At 38.9% G+C, this 24,124-nt stretch overlaps 1 protein-coding gene across 3 annotated transcripts in view; it reads right to left on the bottom strand.

Moving 5' to 3' along the window:
- The window catches only part of XPR1 (xenotropic and polytropic retrovirus receptor 1), a 192,670-nt gene that overhangs the window by 55,250 nt on the left and 113,296 nt on the right, over positions 1–24,124 (bottom strand). For 2 of the 3 annotated variants that reach the window (XM_007668955.2, XM_029081248.1), the window contains one exon: positions 6,080–6,181. In XM_007668955.2, coding sequence (XP_007667145.1) covers positions 6,080–6,181 — 102 coding nt within the window. The remainder of the gene's footprint in view (positions 1–6,079; positions 6,182–24,124) is intronic. The other variant, XM_029081249.1, reaches the window with a different exon arrangement.

Genomic DNA, 24,124 nt, shown 5'->3' with positions numbered 1-24,124 from the left:
GCATTATGGAAAACTCGTGCAAAAAACTGTTTCTCTGCACATTACATCATATTCCATCTGACTGATGCACGTTATCATTAGAACATTTCTTAATTCCCTAACAATGTTTTGTCCAAAATGCATAATAAAAATGCACGTTATGGCAAAACTACATGGCAATAAGGAAACAATATGGCCTACTGACTAGAAGAAATGGATCTCACTACTCTCACATCTTCCTTAGCTCAGTAAGTCAGAGTAGGGAAAGCATCCTGTCCTAGTGGAAAGAGCACAGGCCCGGGAGTCAGAGGACCTGGGTTCTGCTACTTGTCTGCTAGGTGACCCATAGGAAGTCACTTCACTTTTCTGTGCCTCAGTTACTCCATCTGTAAAATGAGGATTAAGCCTATGAGTCCCAGGTAGGACATGGACTGTGTCCAACTTGATTACTTTGGATCTACCCCAGCACTTAGAACAGTGCCTGTCACATAGTACGTGCTTAACAAATACCATTAAAAAATATAATCCCCATTTTACAGATGAGGTAAAAGGCACAGAGAAATTAAGTGACTTGCCCAAGCTCATACAGAAGACAAGAGGCAGAGAGACTCCCAGGGTCATGCTCTTTCCATTAAGTTATGCTGCTTCTCTAATGATGATGATGGTGCCACAATTTCCCCCTCAGATCCTCTGGGGTCCCCTGGAGAGTCCTGCAACCACGACAAAGATTTGGGTTAGAGTTACAGGTGTCAATCAGTCAATCATGCATACTGAGTGCTTACTGTGTGTATGCAGAGCACTGTACTAAGCATTTGGGAATGTACACATTCCCTGCCCATGTTGAGCTTACAGTTTAGAATGGAAGACAGACATTAATATAAATAAATCAAATTACTGATATGTACTCAAGTGCAGTGCGGCGGTGGCGGGGAGGGTGGTGAATAAAGGGAGCAAGTCAGGGTAATGCAAAAGGAAGTGGAAGAAAAGGAAAAGAGGGCTTAGAGTCAGGGAAGGCCTCTTAGAAAAGACAGGCCTTCAATAAGGCTTTGAAGCGGGGGGAGTAATTGTCTGTCGGATACGAAGAGGAAGAGCATTCCAGGCCAGAGTCAGGACTTGGGCAAAAGGTCGGAGGCCAGATAGATGAGCTCAAGGTAGACTGAGAAGATTAACATTAGGGGAATGAAGTGTGCAGGCTGGGTTGTGGTAGGAGAGAAGTGAGGTGAGGTAGGAGGGGACAAGGTGACTGAGTGCTTTAAAGCCAATGGTGAAGAGTTTCTGTTTCATTCAGAGGTGAATGGGAAACCACCGGAGGTTCTTGAGGAGTGGGGAAACATGACTGAACTATTTTTTAGAAAAATGATCTTGGCAGCAGAATGAAGTATGGACTGGAGTAGGGAGAGACAGGAGGCTAGGAGGTCAGCAAGGAGGCTGATACAATAATTAAGGCAGGATAGGATACGTGCATGGATTAACAGGGTAGTAGTTGGGATGGAGAGGAAAGGGAAGATTTTAGCGATCTTCTGAAGGTCAAACCGACAGGTGTCTTTGGTGCTGGAATTTAGAGCTAAGCATTTGCCTAACTTGCAACATCATCACATTGTTATTCCTCTGGCACCTTAGTTGAACCAGTGCCCAGTGGAAAACTGAAAGGCTGCTCTACAGCTCCTGTGGGGGAGGACAGAGTAGAGCTTTAGTACAGACATCTGTACCCTCATTTGCTCCTTCCCTTAAGCTTTGTAAAACTCAAAAGCTATACCCACACCACATGAGCACTATTGCTATAATTAGTGCTTTTTGGGGGGGAAAAATTAAAAAAAAACTTACATTATGCCTGAGCACTGGACAGGTTTTCCCAATGCAGAGGAAAGGAGAAGATAGGAGAGGAAAAACAAGGTCCAAGGCACAGAAAATATTGAAATTCAGGAATATCAAGGATAAACACACTCTTCTAAAAGTCAAAAAACTACCTTCTATTCACTCTACCAGATACTTTAGCATCTCATCTTCAGTGTCTTGGAAGCTCCCATCTAATCACTTTCTCCCAATCATCCACTCTTTCACTTCCACTCACACAAACTCTCCAAAGCTTCTTTCCCTTCCTGTTTCTTGCATCCTCATACTCTTTCTTTCTGAATTGTCTTTCTTTTCCCTTCATGTATACTCTGGTCCATCAAAGACTGGAACCCAGTGAAGAGGCCTCCTCCACTAACATTTCTGACCTGCAACCACAGCCCTCAGTATGAGCTTAGTCCCCACTGCCCAACTCAACCTAGGCTCTCTCCAATTTGGGAGAGGGAGTGGAGGAGTGTTTGAAAAAGAAGGAATGGGAAGCTGAGGCTGCGCCTCCTGTTCTGAAGGGATCACTTTTCAACAGGGAAAGTCATTCAAAAAAGGCAGCCAGGCCCAGGAGGGTATACATTTGTAAGGAAGGGGACACACATTAAATTAAAAAAAAATAATAATTTGTGCTTGGTGGGAGCTCAGCCTTTATACATACTTCACTGGTAAGATGCTCTAAGTGGTTTCAATTAATCAGTGATCAATTAATGGTATTTACTGAAATCTTACTGTGTGCAGAGCTCTTTAATAAGCACTTTGGAAAGTACAATACAGAGTTGGTAGTCACGTTCCCTGCCCTCAAAGAGCTTACAGCTTATTTATTAATATAAATAAGCTACAGATATGTACCTAAGTGTTGTGGGGCTGAAGGTGGGGTGATTATCCAGTGCTCAAAGAGAACAGATCAATATGCATTGGCGATGAAGAAGGGAGATGGAGTCGGGGAAAAGAGGGCTTAATCAGGGAAAGCCTCTTGAAGAAGAGGGTTAATAATAATAATAATAATAATGATGGTATTTGTTGAGTGCTTATTATGTGCCAAGCACTGTTTAAGCACTGGGATAGATACCTCATTTTACAGATGAGGTAACTGAGGCACAGAGAAGTTAAGTGACTTGCTCAGAGTCACACAGTGGAGAAGTCGGGATTAGACCCCACAACCTCTGACTCCCAAGCCTGGGCTCTTTTCACTAAGCCATGCTGCTTCTCGTGGCTTAGTGGCTTTGAAGGTGGGGAGAGTAGTGGTCTGGTATATATGGGAGGATGTGGGAAAGGGAAAGATCTGTAGTCCCACTAACTGACATGTACTAGTCTCAGATAAAGTGCAGATAGAGTCCTCAAGATGAGGATATTTTTACTAAGATGCTTGATTCTTTAGCCATAGAAATCCCATGCAGTTTGTAGGTTAGAGTAAGTGGTAGAATGAGCAACTAAATACAACTTCTCTGTAAGGTTAGGGGTGAAAGGTTATTCCTTCATATTCTGGAAAGTCCAGAACAGGCTTTAAGCTTTTTGTGGGCAGGGAGCTAAGCACTCAATAGAGACCACTGATTGATTAAGCTCTTACTATGGGCAAACAACATGCTAAGCACTAGGTTACATACAGTACAATCAAACCAGACAGTTTTTGACCCACATGGTTGCTGCTCATTGTCTAGTGGGGAGGGAGAACAGCTATTAAAAGTTCCCATTATACAGATGAGAAAACCGAGGTATAGAGAAGTTAAGATCCAGGATCACGCAGTGGGCAAGTGGCAGAACTGAGATTAGAACCTAAGTCATCCGACTCCCAGTCCTCTTTCCCCTAGGCCGCACTGGTTGACGCTTCGAGGTAAGCTACAGCTACGAATCTGACAATTTTATTTAAATATGGATTTATTATAATCCATCCAAGGGGATAGGTAAGAACATAGGATGCTTCCATTTCTCTGTCAGAAACATTGGTTCTCACCACTAAACAGACCCCTTACTCAACCTAGGATAGGCCTCCAGTGCATGCTCTGAGAACGAATCTGTCCTCAAACACCCTGCTTTGATGACCGCTAAGCAATTTGCTAAACAGGGGAAGCTGGAAGGGAGGAGAGGTAGTAACAGGCTGAAATTTGTCCTGTGTTGTTTATGGCGCCTTATGTGCCCTGCTATCTGGAAGCTGCAGAACTTAAATGAGACTACTTTGGCAAAGGCTAGCTCAAGAGAAAAGTGATACTGTCTAGAGCAAGGGCCAAATTGTGTTTCTGCCAATCACATTCTTCATATTACTCATTACTTCCTGACCCAGCATCCAACCTCTCAAAAGATGGTCTGGCGACTATAACAATCTGAATCCATTTAGCTTAGGATGCCCTCAGCCGGGCCATATGGACAGAACGGTATAACTGGGGCCTGAAAGTCGGCCATGGCTTAGGAATTCTCGGCAACAGATGAGTCAAAAACTGCTCCTGGAAAGTTGCCCATATGGAGTGGCTTAAGATAGACATTTATATTTTGTAAACAGTGGGAGATGAAAGTCCTAAAACATTAACTGCTCTTTGCTCCACAAGTCAATCTCTTCTAAACATTTCACAGGACCCAAAGATCATGAGAATCAATGTAACACACAGGATGCTCAAGAGTCACATAACCCATCCCTCACAAATGGAGCTCTATCATGTTTCCACAATTTTCCCAACCTTTTCGAGTAGGGGACACAATTAATGCAGTACAAGCAGCTGCAGGGCAGTGCGGGCAGTGATGATGGTGGAGGGATCTAGAGTGACCCCTAAGAGTTACAAGTGGACCATCGGTGTACCCCAGCACCAGACTGGGAATCTGGCTTGCCTTACCTTTAATATCACAAGTTCGAATGGTTCTGCGTAGGATCAAATGCAAGCAAAAAATGGACCATGAGGGGGAAAGCTTTCACAAGTGCAACTATGGAGGTCCTTTTAAAAATAGTACTAAGGCAGAAGCAGTTTTCTGAGTAGATCTCAAGACCCTTTTAACAAGTAGTTTATCATATAAAATGGGCACCACTTTAAGTGGCTCAAACCAGCCAGTTCCAATTAAAAATACCACTATTATTTTCAAATATTTCTTGCTTTTATTTTTTACATTTTTTAAATGTTAACTTTAAGTGCCCTGGGATGCAAGTAAAATGAAATGTACTATTAAAATGTTTAAAGAAGATGGCACCAACAGTGATAAAACAAAAAACCTAAAGATAATGTTTCATTCCCAGGAAATCATAGGGCTTCCAAGTACTATACTAGGACCAGCAGCAATGAAACAGCCATGAGTCTAAGTCCTTAAACTGGGAAGCCACACACCAAGGGCCTGAACTATATCTTCTAAAAGATGGCATCCATCACTCTAACCAGGATTGGATTTTGTCCTCCAGGGTCCCTAAACTATGCCAGTTCAAGAGGTCCTCCCAACCATATTATATATTTAAAAAAAAGTCATCACTTTCAATCGTAGCAGCAATGGCAGTTATTTAGCACTGATCGCAAAGCATTCTACTAAATGCTTGGGTAAGTCCAACAGAAACATAAGATATGTTCCCTTCCCACAAGGACCTTACAGTATTACTACTATTTTTTGGAGACTATAATTTGTTATTCCTGACTTGGTCACTGATAGTATTTGGAGGCTGGGGGAATCTGTTCATATTAAATAAATTCATCTTTTTTTCTACTTACAACCCCTCAATGTGAGCTACAGCTAATTTAACTTCTATCTACATCTGAAACCGAATATGGCTAATAACCAGTACCCTTTCACATATTTGTTGCTTCCAAAGCACCTTGCTATCAGAAGCCTCTAGCAGCACAGGAATTAAACAAGTTAGAGGTGGGTTTTAGAAGTTCCCAAAAAGGAAACTGTCACGCTCATTTAGCATCATGGCAATAGGTGCCTCCAGAGTGGGTTTTCCATGGAAACTTGTTGAAAATGTTCAAATCTCAATTCCGAATTGGGTTTTTAATTTTTTTAAATGGCATTTGTTAAGTGCTTACTATGTGTCAGGCAGGCACTGTTCTAAATGCTGGGATGCCTACAAGGTTGGACACAGTCTATGGCCCATGTAGGACTCACAGTCTTAATTCCCAAAACAGATGAGCTAACTGAGGCACATAGAAGTTCAGTGACTTGGCCAAGGTCATGCAACAGACAAGTGGTGGAGCAGGGATTAGAGCCCACGTCCTTCTGATGATCAGATCCATGTTCTATCCACTAGGCCATGTAAATATGAATGATGATGTTTAATTCAGACAAGACAGCTTACCTGAATAGAAGGTATTGATTTTGGCAAGTTCCTTCTCACAGGTTTGGAAAAATTTCTCTTCAAACTTGGCAAAATATCTCTTCACTGTGTCCTCATCTGTAACTGAAAGACAAAGATACAATGAGGAAGGGCTTAGATGCTGAGGGCTTAGAAAAAAGAAAATAGAACACATGAAATTCTAATCCACTATTACCTAGGTTTTCAAAATGAGAACTAATAAAAATATTGCTCTGGAGAATCAACTCTATTGGCTCTTTGAAGCAATATCAAGAAAAAACAAATCGAAGGATTCCTTGAGGAAATATGAACTTTAACTGAATCAGATGCTCTTATTTCCCTTCTCCCTTCTGTTGAACAGTTTATTCAATCTTGTGTAACTTAATGCCAACAAACCACCAAATAACAAGAGAAAATATGAAGGACTGGGTGAAAAAGAACAAAAAATTCACCATTCTTTTACTGCTTGGCCTCCCTCCAAGAGGTAGATGAATAATAGAACAGTATTCCTTATGACATGTCTGGCATTCACTGTTACCTCCTGGTAATACAGTTATGCAAACTTTGAGTCAATTCACTAGAATCTTTCTCTAAGCAGTGAGAACTTTCTCTCCAGTCTTAACTTATCTGTGCCTCAGTTATCTCACATGTAAATGGAGATTAAGACGGTGAGCCCTATGTGGGGGACAGGAACTGTGTTAAACCCAATTGTCTTGTACCTACTCCAGCGCTTAGTACTGTGCCTGGTACAGTGTGCAATTAATGAATATCATAAACAAACTGTCTTGTTAGGGTTGTTCTCTTTGTGGGTGAGTCTTATCATACTTAGGCAAATTTGCAATCTCTTTCTCTTGTCCTTTTTTTACCCCCCTCATTCCTCCCTTCACAACTGGCCAACCCCAAATTGGCTGACTAGTACCTGGAACTGAGTTCTTGCAAAGAAGTAATAAATCTGCTTGTGTGGTACTGCTCTCACATGAGGTCCAGAGGTAACTGTCCCAGCCCGAGAGAAATGACAAACAGAGCTCCACTAGAGAAGTGGACATGCCATTTTGGTGGGGAAAAAATAAATCCAGAAAATGCCCTGTCTTACTGTCACGTGATGGGACTTGATTGTGTGTCATTTTACATATGTTTGTTACCTGACTGCTTCAAGTAGACCTGAATTCGAATTGGTGGTTAAAAATCTTGATACAAGATAATCAGCTTGTCCCACATGGGGCTCACAGCCTTAATCCCCATTTTATAGATGAGGTAATTGAGGCACAGAGAAGTTAAGTGGCTTGCCCAAGTCGCACAGCAGACAAGTGGTGGAGCTAGGATTAGAACCCACGTCCTTTGGCTCCCAGGCCCATGCTCTTTCCACTAAGCCATGATGCTTAATCTGGCAACACTGGATCAGAGTACCAATATAAGGAACATTACCCTCATGTATGTATTATTTATGGAGACCACAGTCCAGCAAAATGCTAAATATTTGACATCCCAAATTCTTCTCCTCAAATCACATTCTAATTCTAAATGCTACTGCAAACATTCTTGATTTTTTGCAAACGCAAGCAAATATTCACACTGCACTTTTTGGAATGCAAAGTCCTTTAGAAATGTCAACTGAATTTCTCAAACAATTTCTGTGGGAAAAGTAGGTGCACCTAGTCTCTAAAAATATGAATTTCATTAAACTAATACTGTTCCAAGCTTTTTGTAATTTAGCTTTCAGGATATCCTTTCCTTCCTCCATCTCTGATTTTCATTATTAGCTTCCAAGATACATAAAGGTTACAAATGAATTTCAGGCTCAAAAAAATTAGTAATTTTTTTCCTGGAGGCTTATGATGTGGAAGGATACTTTAAAAAAATCAAGCTCTAGAGGATTAGCCCCTGAGAATTAGCTAATCCTGAAAATGCTTATCAAATGAAATTTGTCTCAAGTTCTTCAATATTAAGACTCAGATCAAAACGCTATTCCTCTGTTCTCACGTCAAATATCCCAAAGGGCTGAATGATTTCTCTCATTGAATGATAACTCAAAGGTTGTGTTCTTACAGAACCCCTGCACTGAAGTAAGTGGATACAAGTTGACTGTATATTTTTCCTAGAAAGTTAAAGCACTTTTAGAAGCTTCTCAATTCTCACTGCATCCATAAAGAACAGGTAATGATACTAATATGGATTTGACTACATCAACTGTACAGAGGAAGGGACTGATTTCCTCTCCAATGGTTCCCTATAAATGATCACCTTTATAGAGTCGAGTTTTATCAAAATTAGGGTCTACCCCAATCCTGATAGAAAGGTTTGAGGGTTTTTTTTTATGACTTCACATCTGACATTCTCTTTGAAAGAAAGGGTAGAACAATCAATCCTACCCAAACATTTAAAACTGATAAAGTTTCATTTCTTTGTAACAGCATATTAGTTTAAGCACAAAATCTCTCATCAATGGTATTTATTGAGTGCTTACTGTGTGCAGAGCACTATATTAAGCTCTTGGAAGCTCCCAAAATCACAGTACAAGTTGGTAGACATGATCCCTGCCCACAACAAGCTTACTGTTTAAAATTGTTCATGAAAAGCAACGGTTTTTTGCACACTGTCAGGATTGGGGCTATAGCAAGCCAGCCAATAATAAAATATTATTTAAATCTTAATTTGAGTCTCATCTATTTTTAAACTGAGAACCACACTCAACTAAGATGAGAAACCTGCAGAAGAATCTTGCTTTTGAATTCTGATAATTATTTCCACAGGTCTCCTTTACTCTGACATACGTCAGGCAAAGATTTCAAAGAATTCAAAGTAACAGAGAATTTCTCTATGCTGACAGATATGTGGCCAAGGTTTGACAGTGTTTAGTATTGATGCCATGTAATTGTCAAGTTCAGAGAGAGAGAGAAAGCTGGGACTACACTCATTTCTCTGCCAAGATACAGAAGAGGAAGAGCAAGCTGCTATTCTTGTCAACTGAAATCATAAATCACATTCAGAATAAGAACACACATCGCTTTCAAAAAACCTGACCTCGATAAACAACTGGTCATCACACTCTCCACTATCACAGACAGGTGCATCCTTAGGCAGGAATCACAAAAAGTGAAATTTTAAAGGAACAATCCACTTCTAGAATCACCTTCAACCTCATTTTAATACTGCCAATACACTGCTTTATTCAGACAGTCCTCATTTTTAGTAACTTTTGAGTTATGACAAACAGCATATATAATGTTTTAAAGTTTTAGCTTTACAGCACTAACCTCTTTTACAATGAAGCTTTGGGGGTGCAGATGGGGATGTGGAGCTGTGCATGTATGGGAGTCAAATAGGAATGGGAAAGCAATTTTAAAAGCCTGAAATGGGGAGGGAATGGGGGAGGCTAAAAATTAAAGACAATGTCTTCAGGAACCAATTGTGTCCTAAATCTGAAGACTACCTAAATAGGACTTGACTCCAAAAAGACACTAAGTTGTTACAAACAAAAGGTGAAAAAACTGTGGTGTAACTCCCTCTTATAATCAGCAGAACAGGATGCTGAAAACACAGGGGGTTATGACAACTTCCATTTACAGATCACTATCTGAAACTTCGATGAGTATTACTTCAACATTAATTTTAATAAGATGGTGGAAACCTCTTGAGTGCCTTTCTGATATGAGATAGAGTCCCAGGATGGTTACTAATGTACCACCATAATTTAGAGGACTCTCCTTAATGGAAAGAAGTTTAGATTGTTTACACAAGTGATTCTATCATATAAAAAGATTGCCTCCATCTTCCTATCATCAAAGCACAAAAAATGACAAAAGGGGTAATAATTGAACCATTCTGGTTGCAGCACAGACAATTCCATTTTTTCCAAAAGCAGTGTGTGGAGGGTTTTTTTTTTTTTAAAGGCATTTGTTAAGCCTTATTGTACACCAGGCACTATATTAAGCACTGGGGTAGATCCAAACTCATCAGGTTGGACACAGTCCATGTCCCACTTGGGGCTCACAGTCTTAATCCCCATTTTATAGAAGAGGTAACTGAGGCACACAGAAGTTAAGTGACTTGCTCAAGGCCATACAACAGACAAGTTGTGGAGCCAGGTTCATTAATGATTAATGCAAAACTTTCAAGGCTAACATCCTGAAGAATAAAACTCTATTCAGAAAAATCGGTTTTACATGATATTCATCATCACTCAACTTGAGTTACCACCTAAATTTAGGATATAAATGAGCAGAGATGCAGTCTGGTGTATCTTCCACAGGAAGCAGACAGGAGAATTTTTGAAAAATGAAATAACCATTTCCAGCAGATAAAACATGAAGATTTATTTAATCCAAAAGCTAGACAGCTTCTTTTCAAAACAGAACTCATCTTTCAGCCCAAACCTTGTCCTCCCCCTGACTTTCTGATCACTCTAACAACACCATCTTCCCAATCTCACAAGCCCATAACCTTGGCATTATCAACTCATTTCTCTCATTCCACCCTCACATTCAATCCGTCATGAAATCCTGTCAATTCTACCTTCACAACATCGCTAGAATCTGCCTTTTCCTCTCCATCCAAACTGCTACAACACTGAGCCAGTCTTCATTTCCTGCCTTGATTTCTGCATCAGCCTCCTCACTGACCTCTCTGCTGCCTGTCTCTCCCTTCTTCAGTCATTCATTCACTCGTATTTTCTGAGTGATTCCTGTGTGCAGAGCACTGTACTAAGCGCTTGGGAAAGTACAATACAATAAACAGCAACATTCCCTGCCCACAACGAGCTCACAGTCCACAGTCAATTCTCCACTCTGCTGCCCATAACATTTTTCTGAAAAACCATTCAGTCCCCATTCATCCATTCCAGGCTAGGTAATGTATATAAAGACACAAAATGAGTACTGTATATGGAAAACGAGGAAAACATTTAGTAGGCTCCTAGATCGATGTTTGAAAAGCAATATTTTTCACAAATGGTAATTTTGCCCAAGGAAGTTGTGACAGCGCAACAGCCTTTATTTAAAGAAAGAGCTATAGCGCATATGTAACAAGTCAGACTGATACAATAGGGCAGATTCTCTTGCCTTGCAATCACATATTTATCCATTTAAATGTATTTATACTGAACGGTTCTAAGTCACTGGCTTTAAACATGAGACTGTTTCCCATAAGCTTGGCAATAAAGATTCAACTTAAAGCCAAACTCCCCAAATGCCACTCCTCTGGGACCTTTCACACTTACTTGAAATGTCCTTGTCCTCAGGATAAGCTCCCTTGACATAATTAATCAAATTTGACTATCCCTTTGATAATAACATAGCTGAGTAGCAACTAGATTGCTTTGCTGCTCAAGTGTATAGTCCAAAAGGCTCAAGTTTGAAAACAATCTTACTTTCTTTACTAAAAACTAACAAACACTGCTCAAAAGGCATTAGCTATGACCTTCAATTCTAACACCTCTTCATAGGTGTCAACTCATTTGGAAGGTGGGGGTAAAAAGATAATAATACTTATGATGAAGATGATGATGATAATAGTATGGTATTTTTAAGTACCTATCCTGTGCTGAGTATATTGCTCTGTGCTGAAGTAGAAATAAAATAAATCAGCTTAGACACAGTCCCTGACCCAAAAGGGGCTCAAGGGGAAAGGAGAACAGGTAATTTAATCCCTCATTTTACAGATGAGGAATCTGAGGCACAGAGAAGTTAACTAATTTTCCCAGGGTCACACAGCAGGCAAGTGGCAGACCTGGATTCCTGGTTCTGAACAACACATTAAATAAAAGCCATATATATGTCAAGCACTCATTTGCCAATATAGCCCAAAATCTGTCAGTTCGTCCATTATACTAACTGTGGCATTTACTAAGTGTTTACTATGTGCAAAGCACTCGACAAAACACTGGGGTACACAAAATGCGATCACATCTGACACAATGCCTGCCCCACACAGTGGTCAATCTAAGAGGGAGATATTTAATTTCCCATTTTACAGATGAAGAAACTGCAGCACAGAGAGGTCAGTGACTTGCCCATGGTCCTCAGTAGGCAAATGGCAGAGCCGAGATTAGAAACTTGGACTCCCGACCCCAGCTCCTGGTGTTATTTCCACTGAGCCACATTGGGACTTTTAGAAGGGAGCAAGATTTTGAAAGCTAATAGTCACAGAAACCTAGTTTGGGGTCTTTTCTGCCAGGCACAGAAACTTTTAGCTCTCTTCAGCCCTACTCAGAAACCAACCCAGAACGGGTGAGGCCGGGAGCCCAAACTCAGAAAACGGTGAAAACAATGGCTTCACTAGCAGGCAATCATCCCAAGGCCCACATGGAGCTGGCATCCGTGCAGGCTTTTTCTGTTCTCATTCTTGATCGGTAAATAATGCCTTGTAAGAGCAAGCCCCCAGTTGCCGGTCTACCCAACCACAAATGGCTGGTGAGGTTTTAACTGGGAAGAAGAGGTAACATCAAAATGTAGTGGCAAGTAATGCTTCTTGGGTCCTTAAGGAGAAAAAGTTTTCACTTGAGAAAAACAAAATGCAATATGAAGCTCCTGCATTCTATGTTACCCAAGCATGTGTGAGTCCTCTATCTTAGACAAAGACAAGAATATCCTATTAAAATAACTCAGTTTCAGGCGTTAACAGGAAGCAAGTAATTATCAAATTGTGAAGTCATTTTTGAACTGCTAAAACTTCCGTGAAACTAAAGTGGGGATGGGGAGGAATGTGGGAGATGTGGTCATTTTCCTCTGTCTTAGATTTCTATAACAAATGAACTCAAGCAGACTGCATTTGGGTGAATGTAATGTGAGCCAGTGAGGATGGTGTCTTAATGAACCTATTAAAAATCTTCAGTCATTGCATTTTTATTCACACAGACAAAAAGAAAGTTATTTTTCATTCAGCAAAGTTTCAAAGAGAACCATTGTGAACAGCAACAATTCTGGTTCATAGCGATCCCACGAAATGGCTTTGTTTATTCAAAGGAAAAAAACTGAAATGTCTCTGTAACAGCCTGAACTAGATTTGGTAGGATAAGAAGTCCTTGGCTTTGGCTGCGCATTGTCAGTACATTCTGCAGACTTTCTGGCCCCAGGTTTGACGTTTTGTTTTGTAATCTTGTTAGAGAGCAGTGTGCCTGAATCCTGGGGAGTGTCACAGTTACAATCCTTACATCATTGCGTTATATTCTCTTTCATCTTTCTCAGGCTCACTACCAATTATATAAATGTATTTTAATAGTGTCAAGAGTTGAGCTAATGCGACACTTAAACAAGTGTGCCTTATGGATTTCAGGGGAAAAACTAATTTGGTCATTTATTTTTGATGTACAGGTTGTAATCTGATCAATGATTGATTATGGCTAGAGATTTGAAAAGTCTCACTGGTGACAAGGAAAACCCTACATAAAGCCAGGACCTGGGAAAAAATGAAGTTACTGGAGGACAATCCACAGCAACTCTAGAAAACTTCAGGCTCTATCAAAATTTTGATCAGCTCTCAATATCTTGCATTTTCAGACATCAGGACATACATCTTAAACAATAAGAATCCATTCAACATTCTTAGAACTTCAGGGTTTCAGTTCCAATGATCTCTCTATTTTGTCTAGGTGCTTGAGAAGGAGCAAAAGTAAACTATTGACAAAATCACTTGGGGACTATCTACTCTTCAATTTCCTATCACCTCATACTGACACAGTTCAGCCAAATACAGCAAAAGCTTCTCAGTGAAAATGTTCACGCACCAAATGGTCTTACTTCCAGACCTAAAAGATTACCAAAAATGAAAATGCCGTTCAGACTCCAAACCTCCTCCCTCAATTTCCAGAGACCATAACTTTTGACAAACCTTTTTAATAACTACACAATGACTATAGCAATTGAAAACTGGCACCGAGTCAAATATAGTATTTGGGGTAAGGAATGACATGGTAAATGAAATACAAAGATATTCCCAAATAGTCATTTAGTCTATTGTTTTAACATTTTATTCTTTCAAACTGTTAATCTCAGTTTCTGTTCCAGGCTGTAGCAAATCTGCTTTTATTTCACCACCCTTCCTGTGTCAACTTAATAATAATGTTGGTATTTGTTAAGCGCTTACTATGTGCCGAGCACTGTTCTAAGCGCTGGGGTAGACACAGGGGAATCAGGATGTCCCACGTGGGGCTCACAGTCTTAATCCCCATTTTACAGATGAGGTAACTGAGGCACAGAGAAGTTAAGTGACTTGCCCACAGTCACACAGCTGACAAGTGGCAGAGCTGGGATTCGAACTCATGACCTCTGACTCCAAAGCCCGTGCTCTTTCCACTAAGCCATGCTGCTTCTCTTGCAACTTCCCAGAGTGATATTTTGGGTACAGAAATGCACCGAGTCAGGTAGCAGAGGAGGAGAGAAAGAGATGCCAAAGGCAGAGATAATCCCCAAACCCCAAATCCCCAAACATCCTGTTGCTCTTTCCCTGTCTTTTTTTTCCCCAGTGTCTGTCTCTCCCTCTGGGCAGGGATGGTGTCTACCGCCTCTATTTTAATGTACTCTCCCATGCGTTTAGTACAGTGCTCTCCACATGGTCAGTGCTCAGTAAATACCAGTGACTGATTTAAAATGAGAGGAAAGGCTTTGTGGTGCACTGACTTTTTGACATCAATTTAAATTGTAAACTTAATACAATCCAAAAAGTCAGCATGAAATATTCCAGCTATAGGCTTTCTCCTAAAGCTCTTAATATGTATGGAATTTGAATTAGTTTCTGATTGAAAAGGTTTCTATTTGTAGGGGGACAAATAGGCATGGGAGCTATTATATTAGAACTCTGTCGTTATACTTTTAAATTCAGCAACTGAATTTTTTCTCAAGACTTATGCATCCATAAAAACTCCCTAAGGTTGGAAGGGAAAAAGGTCTCAGTCTGGAACTCAATTATCAAGGTAATTTTTTTCCTTAACTAGTAGCACACATATATAGAAAAAAATGTTCAACATTATAAAAATGTTGGAAAAGCTCATCAGTAAAAGATTGTCATATTTAAACTCTGGAGTCAGCATCATTCCAGTCAACAAATGCCTAGTGCTCTTATTGTTTGGGAATCAAGCAATTAGCAAAAAGCACCTTTGTTTTATTTACTAATTTGGGTTATATACATAGTTTTTGCTCCCAACAGTTCAAAGAGCTTCAGAAACATCATGATTAGATTTTCTTGATGGAAAGGAAATACATTCTCAAATATGAGTGTACAATATTACTAGCTGCAAGCACACTTTATGGAGAAATTCACTGTATTGGGAGTCAATAGACCTGGGTCTATTTAATCTATTTTGACTCACTGTGTGATTTCTTGTGCTTCAGTTTCTTCATCTGCAAAGCAGGATTTGAAATATTCCCAAGAGTGGGACTGAAGATTTAATATAAGGAAATTGCTTAAAGCCCTTTGAGGTCTTCCGGATTCAGAGAGTGGTTTTTTTTTATTATTATTGGGTGAACTTATAAAGGTGGATGGGGATTTAATTTCCCTGAAGAACAGAATTTAATGAAAAACCAAAACCTCATTTGTCATACTGATATGGTCTTCTTACTTAACCCTCATGATTCTTACTGTAAGTCTTTACCATCTTCTTCACTGACAAGATACAAGTCACAGCTATAGAGATCAACAGCATTTATTGAGTACCCTCCATGTGGGAAGCACTTTAGGCATTTAGGAGCAGATGATAGAGAAGCAGCTTGGCCTAGTGGCAAGAGCATGATCTTGGGAGGCAGAGGACGTGGGTCCTAATCTCAGTTCTGCCACTTGTCTGCTGTGTGACCTTGGGCAAGTCACTTAACTTCTCAGTGCCTCAGTTCCCTCATCTGTAAAATGGGGATTAAGACTGTGCGCCCCATGTGGTACAACCTGATTACCTTGTATCTACCCCAGCGCTTAGAACAGTGCTTGACACATAGTAAGTGCTTCGCAAATACCATCTTCATTATTATTATTACTGCACCGTCCCTGCACTCCAGGTGATTACGACAATAAGGAAGAAAGACAAGTAGTCAAAAGTTACCAAATGTAGAAAGAAAACTATTGATAAGCAAAGTGTACACAAGCATGTTCAAATGGCTGACGGGGGTTATGGGAAACAGGAATAAGGGGTATTAGGCAGGGGATATCTCTTCGAGATGGTGATTTCTTTTAGGAAGTGTTGGGGGATATGGTTTGGTGGAGTTATAAGGGAAAAGAAGGGAAATTCCAAGCTGGAGGTATACTGGAGAGTCTTCTGCAAAAAGGTGGTGCATGGAATGTGATTGGATTGTCTTCCAGAAAAAACAAGTGATCAAGATGAGAAGGGGACCCAGAATGACACCCATAGTTAAAAGGGTGAGAGGAAAAAGAGGAGGCAGCAAATGTACTGAGGAATGGCTGGCAAGGTCACAGAAGAGAGTTTCAAGGTGGGGGTGGGGGGTTGGAAAGGAGTTAACAGTGTCAACACTTAGTCAAGAAGCTGAAGGTTAGGAAAGACCTAACCTAAGACTCTAGTTTCTCAGAACTCTATTATTGTGACTATCACAATGTGTTTCATTCCATAAGAACGCCCACCGTCGTTCAGGTCACCACAATCAAGGAGCCTAGCTCCTCTAAAGTACCAAATCCTCGCCTTATAACTAGGATTCCATTCCTTCCGATGCTAAAATTTTACTCTTTTTAGTAAAAAGAGTAGCAAAAACAATTTAAAATAACGACATGCATTACACATTTAGTGTGTGAAACCCTGAACTAAGTGCAGGAGAAAAACAGTTCTCCCATTAAGCACATTTTTACTCTGAATTTTGGATATGACTCTGCTGTGGAATTAGGGAACTTTCTTCGGACAGGGTGGTTCTGTTTAGATTGAAATGCTATATATCCATACAGGGGAATTGAGTGTACAAGTCTAAGTAAAAGTGGGTCAAACGTGGTTCCTGGTCCATGGGGGGGGGGGGTCTCTCAAACTGAATGTGCGGTTGAGGGGGAAGAAATGGTAATGAGGACTGGGAACTGAATGAAGAGGGGCAGGAGACCACAACCAGAAATAACCCATTATGTATTCCCCCAAACAGTTAGTACAGTGATCTGTACATAGTATATGTTCAATAAATATTACTGATTGATTGATTTGGAATGAACACTAAAACATTTACATTTTCTTTCCTCTCCAAACTGCTATTACACCGATCCAATCACTTATCCTATCCTGCCTTTACTACATTAGCCTCCTCACTGACCTCCTTGCCTTCTGTCTCTCCCCACTCTAGACAACTATCTAAGTTTGCATGAAAGTGGATAATCTTTCCAGGTGTGTATTAAAATTAATAACTTTTCCAGGTTTGAATTACGGATAAAATCTGGACATAAGCATTCTAGTCATTCCAGCAGAGAATTAGACAGAATAAGAATCTCCCTTTCCCCACCGTTTTAAAAATTAAACTGCACCGGTATTTGAGGGGCAAAGAGGCAGAGAGAAAAACTGTTATAAGTAAAGAGGTGAATGTCCAAGAGAAGGGTAATAGAAATTTTGCTCCTGAGTCCTAGGGGAGGGAAGCACAAAAAGACAAAGTAGATATGCCACCTTCAAGTTTAGTCTTTCCTAAGAAGTGAAAATGCAGCATAAAGGCTAGTCCATTTTCAATGGAATTAATTTAATGGTTTAATTTTCCTCCAGGGAATGAACACTATTCAAATTCATTCTTCTTTCCCTTCTTATTTGTGTAATGATTAGGAGAAAGGAGTTAGCAAGAAGGTAATAAGCAAGCAATTATCAGCTGAGGGGAAACATGTTTCCAAGGTATCAGAATGAAATGACAGGACATAAACAGTATTGTGCAATAGCTTGTTAATGTAATTTCACAATCAAATCACGTTCACATTTGGCTTTTAGACCTCTTCGAATGATATATAATACAGAGGCTTTTCACCCCTCAATGGAATTTATACTCCAATTTTTTTTTGCCCAAATTAAAATACCATTTTTCAGTTATAACAAATTCACACTTCAATCAGAATAACTGTTACTCTCGCTCTCTCCCCATAAAATTTCTACCAACATCAAAGCTACCCACTAAAATTAATGGGAGACACTGGAATTTAGAATTTTTAATACTTTAAGGGGAAAGCTCAAGAAGCTGCGGGGTAGAAATATGCCTTTGGAATACTTGCAACAGTAACACTTTACCTGGAAAATGAGACTCATATAACTGTAAGATGACAACTGAAAAATTTCACCATTAAAGAATACGCTTCTTTGGTTTTGCAGTAAATATTTCCAGAGACATAACTAACAAATAAAAAAGAAAACTCATAGCTTCACATAATCATATAAAACATACTGTCTTCTGGATTGATGATGTTCTTTTGGGCAAATGACCTGGAAATGGATACCCAACTACTGACAATTAAAGCTGCATTAGCAATCATAATTAACATAAAAATAACAGTTATAAATACAGTACCTCAAGAAATAAAGTGTAGTACTGTATAATGTGCATTACCCTAACCTTCAAGTGATCTAAAAAGCAGAGAATGATTTTAAACACTTTTACCACAAAAAATAAAGTTAATGCATTCATGGATAGGTCTGATTAGGTGGCATTTCTCTCTACCACTTCTGCTAAATTATTTTTCCATTCTTATTGCAGCTCCCCTGTGGCCCCTCCTCAGCCTTCGCCCCATCAAATCTATCCCCTGCAATTGCACTCAACAAGGCTTTTTTATTTGATATACTTCTATTCATTGATTTAAACATATGAAAACACAGTTGTACTCACCAGAACCAGCCTCTTCCCCAGCTGCAGCCCCAAGGCTGAAAGCCGGGGAAGGAGAGAGACAATCATTGAAATACTATGGGAAGTCTTGCACTGGGATATGAATTACCTCTAATGGGATTTAGAGAGATAACTTTTACATGGATATGCTTTGCTAATGGTTCCTAAATTTTGAGTGTGAATGAATTAAAAAAAAAAAAACACCCAAAAAACAAAACTCTTCATTTGACAACTTTGTTGCCCCTAAATCTCTGTAACATACTCTAACCTGGAATGTTGTGAAATTAAAAGAGGAGGGTAAAGGAGGATGGAGACAGGGAGAAAAAGGATAGACCACCTACTCCTTGAGGTCTCAGTTCTGTGGAGACTTGGATTCCAGAGGGGATCCTTAAAGCTTTGGAAATATTGAGATCTGTGGTGCTGCCAGTAGCATAGAACGGTATGCACACTACCAATCAAGTTTCTTAGGGCTTCTCTCCCACTCTATGCCCTGCACTGACCCTCCCTCCTGGATCTAACAAGTGAGAGCTTCTACAGTCCAGGGGATGGATTCAGGGAACGAAAAAATAAAAACAATAAAAAAATGGAAAATTAATTTTTATATAGTGAGGGGGAGAATGAGAAAATCATTAACATCAGTTGTATCATTCAGTCCATGAACAGATAATTCTATTTACGTTTAAAATGGATTTTCATGCAAATCAACAAAAAATATTTAAAAACCTTCTACTTAGTTCATTCAAAATTCAAAATTCAAAAGATTCAAAACAGCAAATATAAATATGTAAATGATTACTCTTTGCTAATTACTACTACGGTCAATCTACTGAAAATGACTTCCCAATATCCCTTTCACATTTTCAAGTTCTCAGTTCCTTTCCCTTGGGAACTGAAAAGCAATCAAGATAACCAAAGCACAAATTCAGCTGTTTTTTCTTTTACTTACACTAGAAAGCAGGGAGGGAGAACGGGTGAATATATGACCCCTTTGGCACAACCTAAATGTGCTTTAAATGCTAGTAAATAAAAGCCTTAAAAATTGTTTTTTTCCAAACAAGGGTGAGGAGAAAATGAAAATAACAATTGTAAGGAAAATGGAGATAAACAGTAGAAAATGCATCTTCAAATGAGATAGAATGAATTGTCGCCCAGAGTGTCTCAAATTCTATTTTGTTTTGCATAAAGTCATTACTTGATTATTTCCCAATGAAGACGGCAAATTCAAAGAATTAAAATTAATGGAGTCTAAAAACAAAGAAAAAAATCAGCACTCTTCTCAAGGACCCTGAAGTTACGAAAACAAAACTGAAAACCGAGCACAGTAATGGGTGACAACCGAAAGATTTGGATGTTCAAACTAGCATCCTAATGCAAACTTTAAATCTTTGATTACTTTATTATATTAAAGGTTGTGAAATCTTTGGGGTATATTTTAGACTAAGATTTCAGTGTAAAAATGACAGTTTTGAAGGGAGGTAAGAAAAGGAAAAGAGTCACATCTCAAAATTTGGCTTTTTTTTCCCCGTTAGGGATGGTGTTGATTAGAGCTAAATTCTGTTCAAATTTTTTCTCTCATATATAATTTTAGATATAAGCATATATATGCTCAGACACACACACACACACACACACACACACACACACTCTTATCCTCTGTATTTGAAGAAGACACCGCTGATGATGAAATTCACCTAGAAGGGCATGTGTGACTGAGAAGGCCAACGCAGGATTCACAGGCCCAGACATATTGTGTACACAAAAACCTGCCCCTTGTCATGTTGTCATGTTTAATATATGCAACACCTGGTATTGTTTACACAGACTGCTTCATAAATCTTAACTTATAGTATAATGATATTGTATATGTAGAAAATTGTACTTGTAAAATAAATTAATACCTTTTAACATCTTTTACTTCCATTCATGACCCCAGCAACCATTCAAGGCAAACATTAGGCCTTCAGTAAACGTGGCTGATGAAGATCTTAAGTTACTGATCCTTTTTAATTGACTCGTTTGACTGGAACATTTTCTGAGACTGTTTAATTTGAATACAGGAAAGTAATTAAAAGAGAATGTGAATTTCATCACATATTCATGTTTTACTTCCAAACATGGTGTAATGAATAGAGGCTCAAAGTTCACAGTTAACGGGATCATAAAGTATGACATTGGCAGAGACAAAAAGCTTCACTTGTGGAGGAGCATGAATTCGTTTGGGGTTACGAAGCCAAACCATCATCTTTTTGTATTTTGTAACCACCAACTTTCTTACTGACTCACTAAGGATATTGGAAAGTAATTTTATACCTGATTTAATTTATTTTAGTAATTTATACAGCGCACCAAAAGATTAATATAAGATGGCTTTGTACCAAATTTGCAGGTATTTTATTAAGATTATAAAAATGTATTAAATTCATATACATAATGGTAATGTAGTTTGCTAAATAAGTCAAATATGGATCTAAATATACCAATGCCATCCTGCCTCCTCAACCTTCTAATAATAATAACAGTAACTGTGGTATTTAAGTGCTATGTGCCAAGCACTGTTCTAAGTGCTAGGGTAGATACAAGGTAATTGGGTTGGACACAGTCCCTGTACCATATGGGGCTCACAGTCTTACTCATTTTACAGATGAGGTTACTGAGGCACAGAGAAGTGAAGTGACTTGCCCAAAGTCACACAGAACAAAAGAGGCAGAGCCAGGATTAGAACCAAGTCCTCTGACTCCCAAAGCCGTGCTCTTGCCATTAGACCCTACTACTTCATTTCTTCCCTTTCTGTTGCCTTTCAGGGCTCTCCCTTCTAGTACTAAACTTTATATGTTTTACCCAATCCTCAATTATCTCCCCTTTTCTGACACCGGATTTTGAACCTGGACTCTAATCTAAAACTGCACACCTCATTCCTTCTGAAAAGAGAATGGAACAAATTAATTTACAAGATTGTCAGGTCGGCTAATAACTAGGAACCACACTATAAATGCTAAATAACAACAGCTCTTAAGTAAAAATTTAATTATTTTAAATGACCACCTGACATAACTAGAAAGGGTTTCGGAAATGGAGACAACAGAATTACATTTGCCAAATGGAGTGAAAAAAAAAACATTTCCAGGAAGTTGAGTTCAAATTCAGGACACAGTCAAAAGTAATATAACAAAACAATCTATCCTGAAACCCTTTTCCCCCATGCATTTGCACAGAAGCTGTTTAGACTATATATAAACACAAGAATCATCAATAACTTAGATCACTGGCATTTCTAGCTTTAAAAAATTAAATGCCAAATCAATTCAGTGACAACACTGACCTATGGCAATATCATGGCTTTCTGGAAGGGATTCCCCGAAGGGACATCAGTATGTTTGCAGCAGTAAGAACCATGAAATATGGCAGACTTACTCTGCAAGGAAAAGAAAGGGCTGCAGTAATAGGTCCTAAGGAGCAAAGGGATTCATTCTCACCAAATGGTGAAAAATAGCCCACAGCAGAGGAAACAACATATTTTGTATGGATTAAATATCAGTGGAAAGGCAAAGTGGAACACTAATATTGTACAAAGTGCCAGATAATTGTCACTTCAAAGAGAAGAGGAGACTACATTAAATGAGCATAAACATTTAATGAGCATAGAACATTTGGAGGAAAAGACCAAAATATAAGAGTGAAAAAAGGCATTTCAAAACACATTAAGTCCGAAGACCAAAATCAAATTGAAATCTAAGAGACATTTCAAGAATGTCCATAGTTTGGGAGTCTACTAATATTTGAATGTTTCTGATTCCTCCTTTTGTCCCCCAATTATTTCCCCCCATTTCTAAAGTTCCTATAATTCTGGGCAGAACTTTCCATGAAGCTCAGTGCATTTCAGCAACAGAAATGTGGACGTAAAAATATTTACACACTGCTAAACAAATGCTATCTGTGGGGTTGGTGCTGAAATAAGTCACTTGTACCTATGCACATTTGCCAATTTTTCTTTCAAAGCTCTTTTGGTACTCCTAAAGGTTCCTGGCTAGTTGTTCATAAAAAGCATTGAGGGAAAGAACTTCAACTGCTCGATTTAAAGGGTAGCTTGCAGATAGGTATTCACCTCATGAGATGAGTAATAGCATAGCAACCAAAAGCTTTCTCTGTCAAAAAGAGATCAAAATACTATTAGTACTGTTGTGGTTAACAGGGAATATTTACTTGTAACTTCATTTTCTCCTAAAATGGACATCAAACAATCCAAAAGTCATGCAGATTTAAGCTTCCTACTAAAATTAATGGGAGACACTGGAATTTAGGATTTTTAATACTTTAAGGGGAAAGCTCAAGAAGCTGCGGGGTAGAAATATGCCTTTGGAATACTTGCAACAGTAACACTTTCCCTAGAAAATGAGACTCATATAACTGTAAGATGACAACTGAAAAATTTCACCATTAAAGAATATGCTTCTTTGGTTTTGCAGTAAATATTCCCAGAGACATAACTAATAAATAAAAAAGAAAACTCAAAACTTCACATAATCATATAAAACATACTGTCTTCTGGGTTGATGATGTTTTTATTAGAGAAAATAAAATAACAAAGATTGCATTTCTTGTTTTTGTAAAGTTTTTTCTAATTCAAAGGATACTGCTGGGAACTAGCAACAGATAGGGACACCATAGGCACTCAACTAATTTTGTATGATGATGTAAAAAATTAATTGAGAAAACAAACTGAGGAAGCCAAATATATTATACTTGTTTAAAGTAAATGAAAATAAGTCCATTGGCTTTCTCCCCCATTTAGATTTTGGGACAGCAAGGCATCTCTCATCTTTTCTTCTCAATAGGGAAGGAAAATGGAATATTAAGTAATTTTGGAAGTACTAATATTTACCCAAAACAGTGCAGAATGACACCTAGAAAATAATTTATTAAAGATTAATATGTTAAATAACAAGTAGTTTACATGAGTATTTTGGATAATTTCTTTATGCTGTTCGATTTTACAACAGTAACTATTACCTCACACAAGTACTGTAGTGGTTTAAAGAAACACTCTTGATAACTGAATATGTGGACTGTCATTTCCATTTTTATGATGGGAACCAGTAACACATGGTAATTTAAATAATGGTTTGTTCGTCTCCCTAACTACTCTCCTCCAACCTCTCTCTCTCTTGTACAGCATTTGTTAAGCACTTACTACGTGCCAGATACTCTACTAAGCATTGGGGTAGATATAAGCTTGGACACAGTCCATATCCCACATGGGGCTCACAGTCTTAATTCCCATTTTACAGATGAGGTA

The sequence above is a fragment of the Ornithorhynchus anatinus genome, chromosome 16 (assembly GCF_004115215.2).
Source record: "Ornithorhynchus anatinus isolate Pmale09 chromosome 16, mOrnAna1.pri.v4, whole genome shotgun sequence".
NCBI lineage: Eukaryota > Metazoa > Chordata > Mammalia > Monotremata > Ornithorhynchidae > Ornithorhynchus > Ornithorhynchus anatinus.
This window is presented reverse-complemented; position numbering and strand designations above follow the sequence as displayed.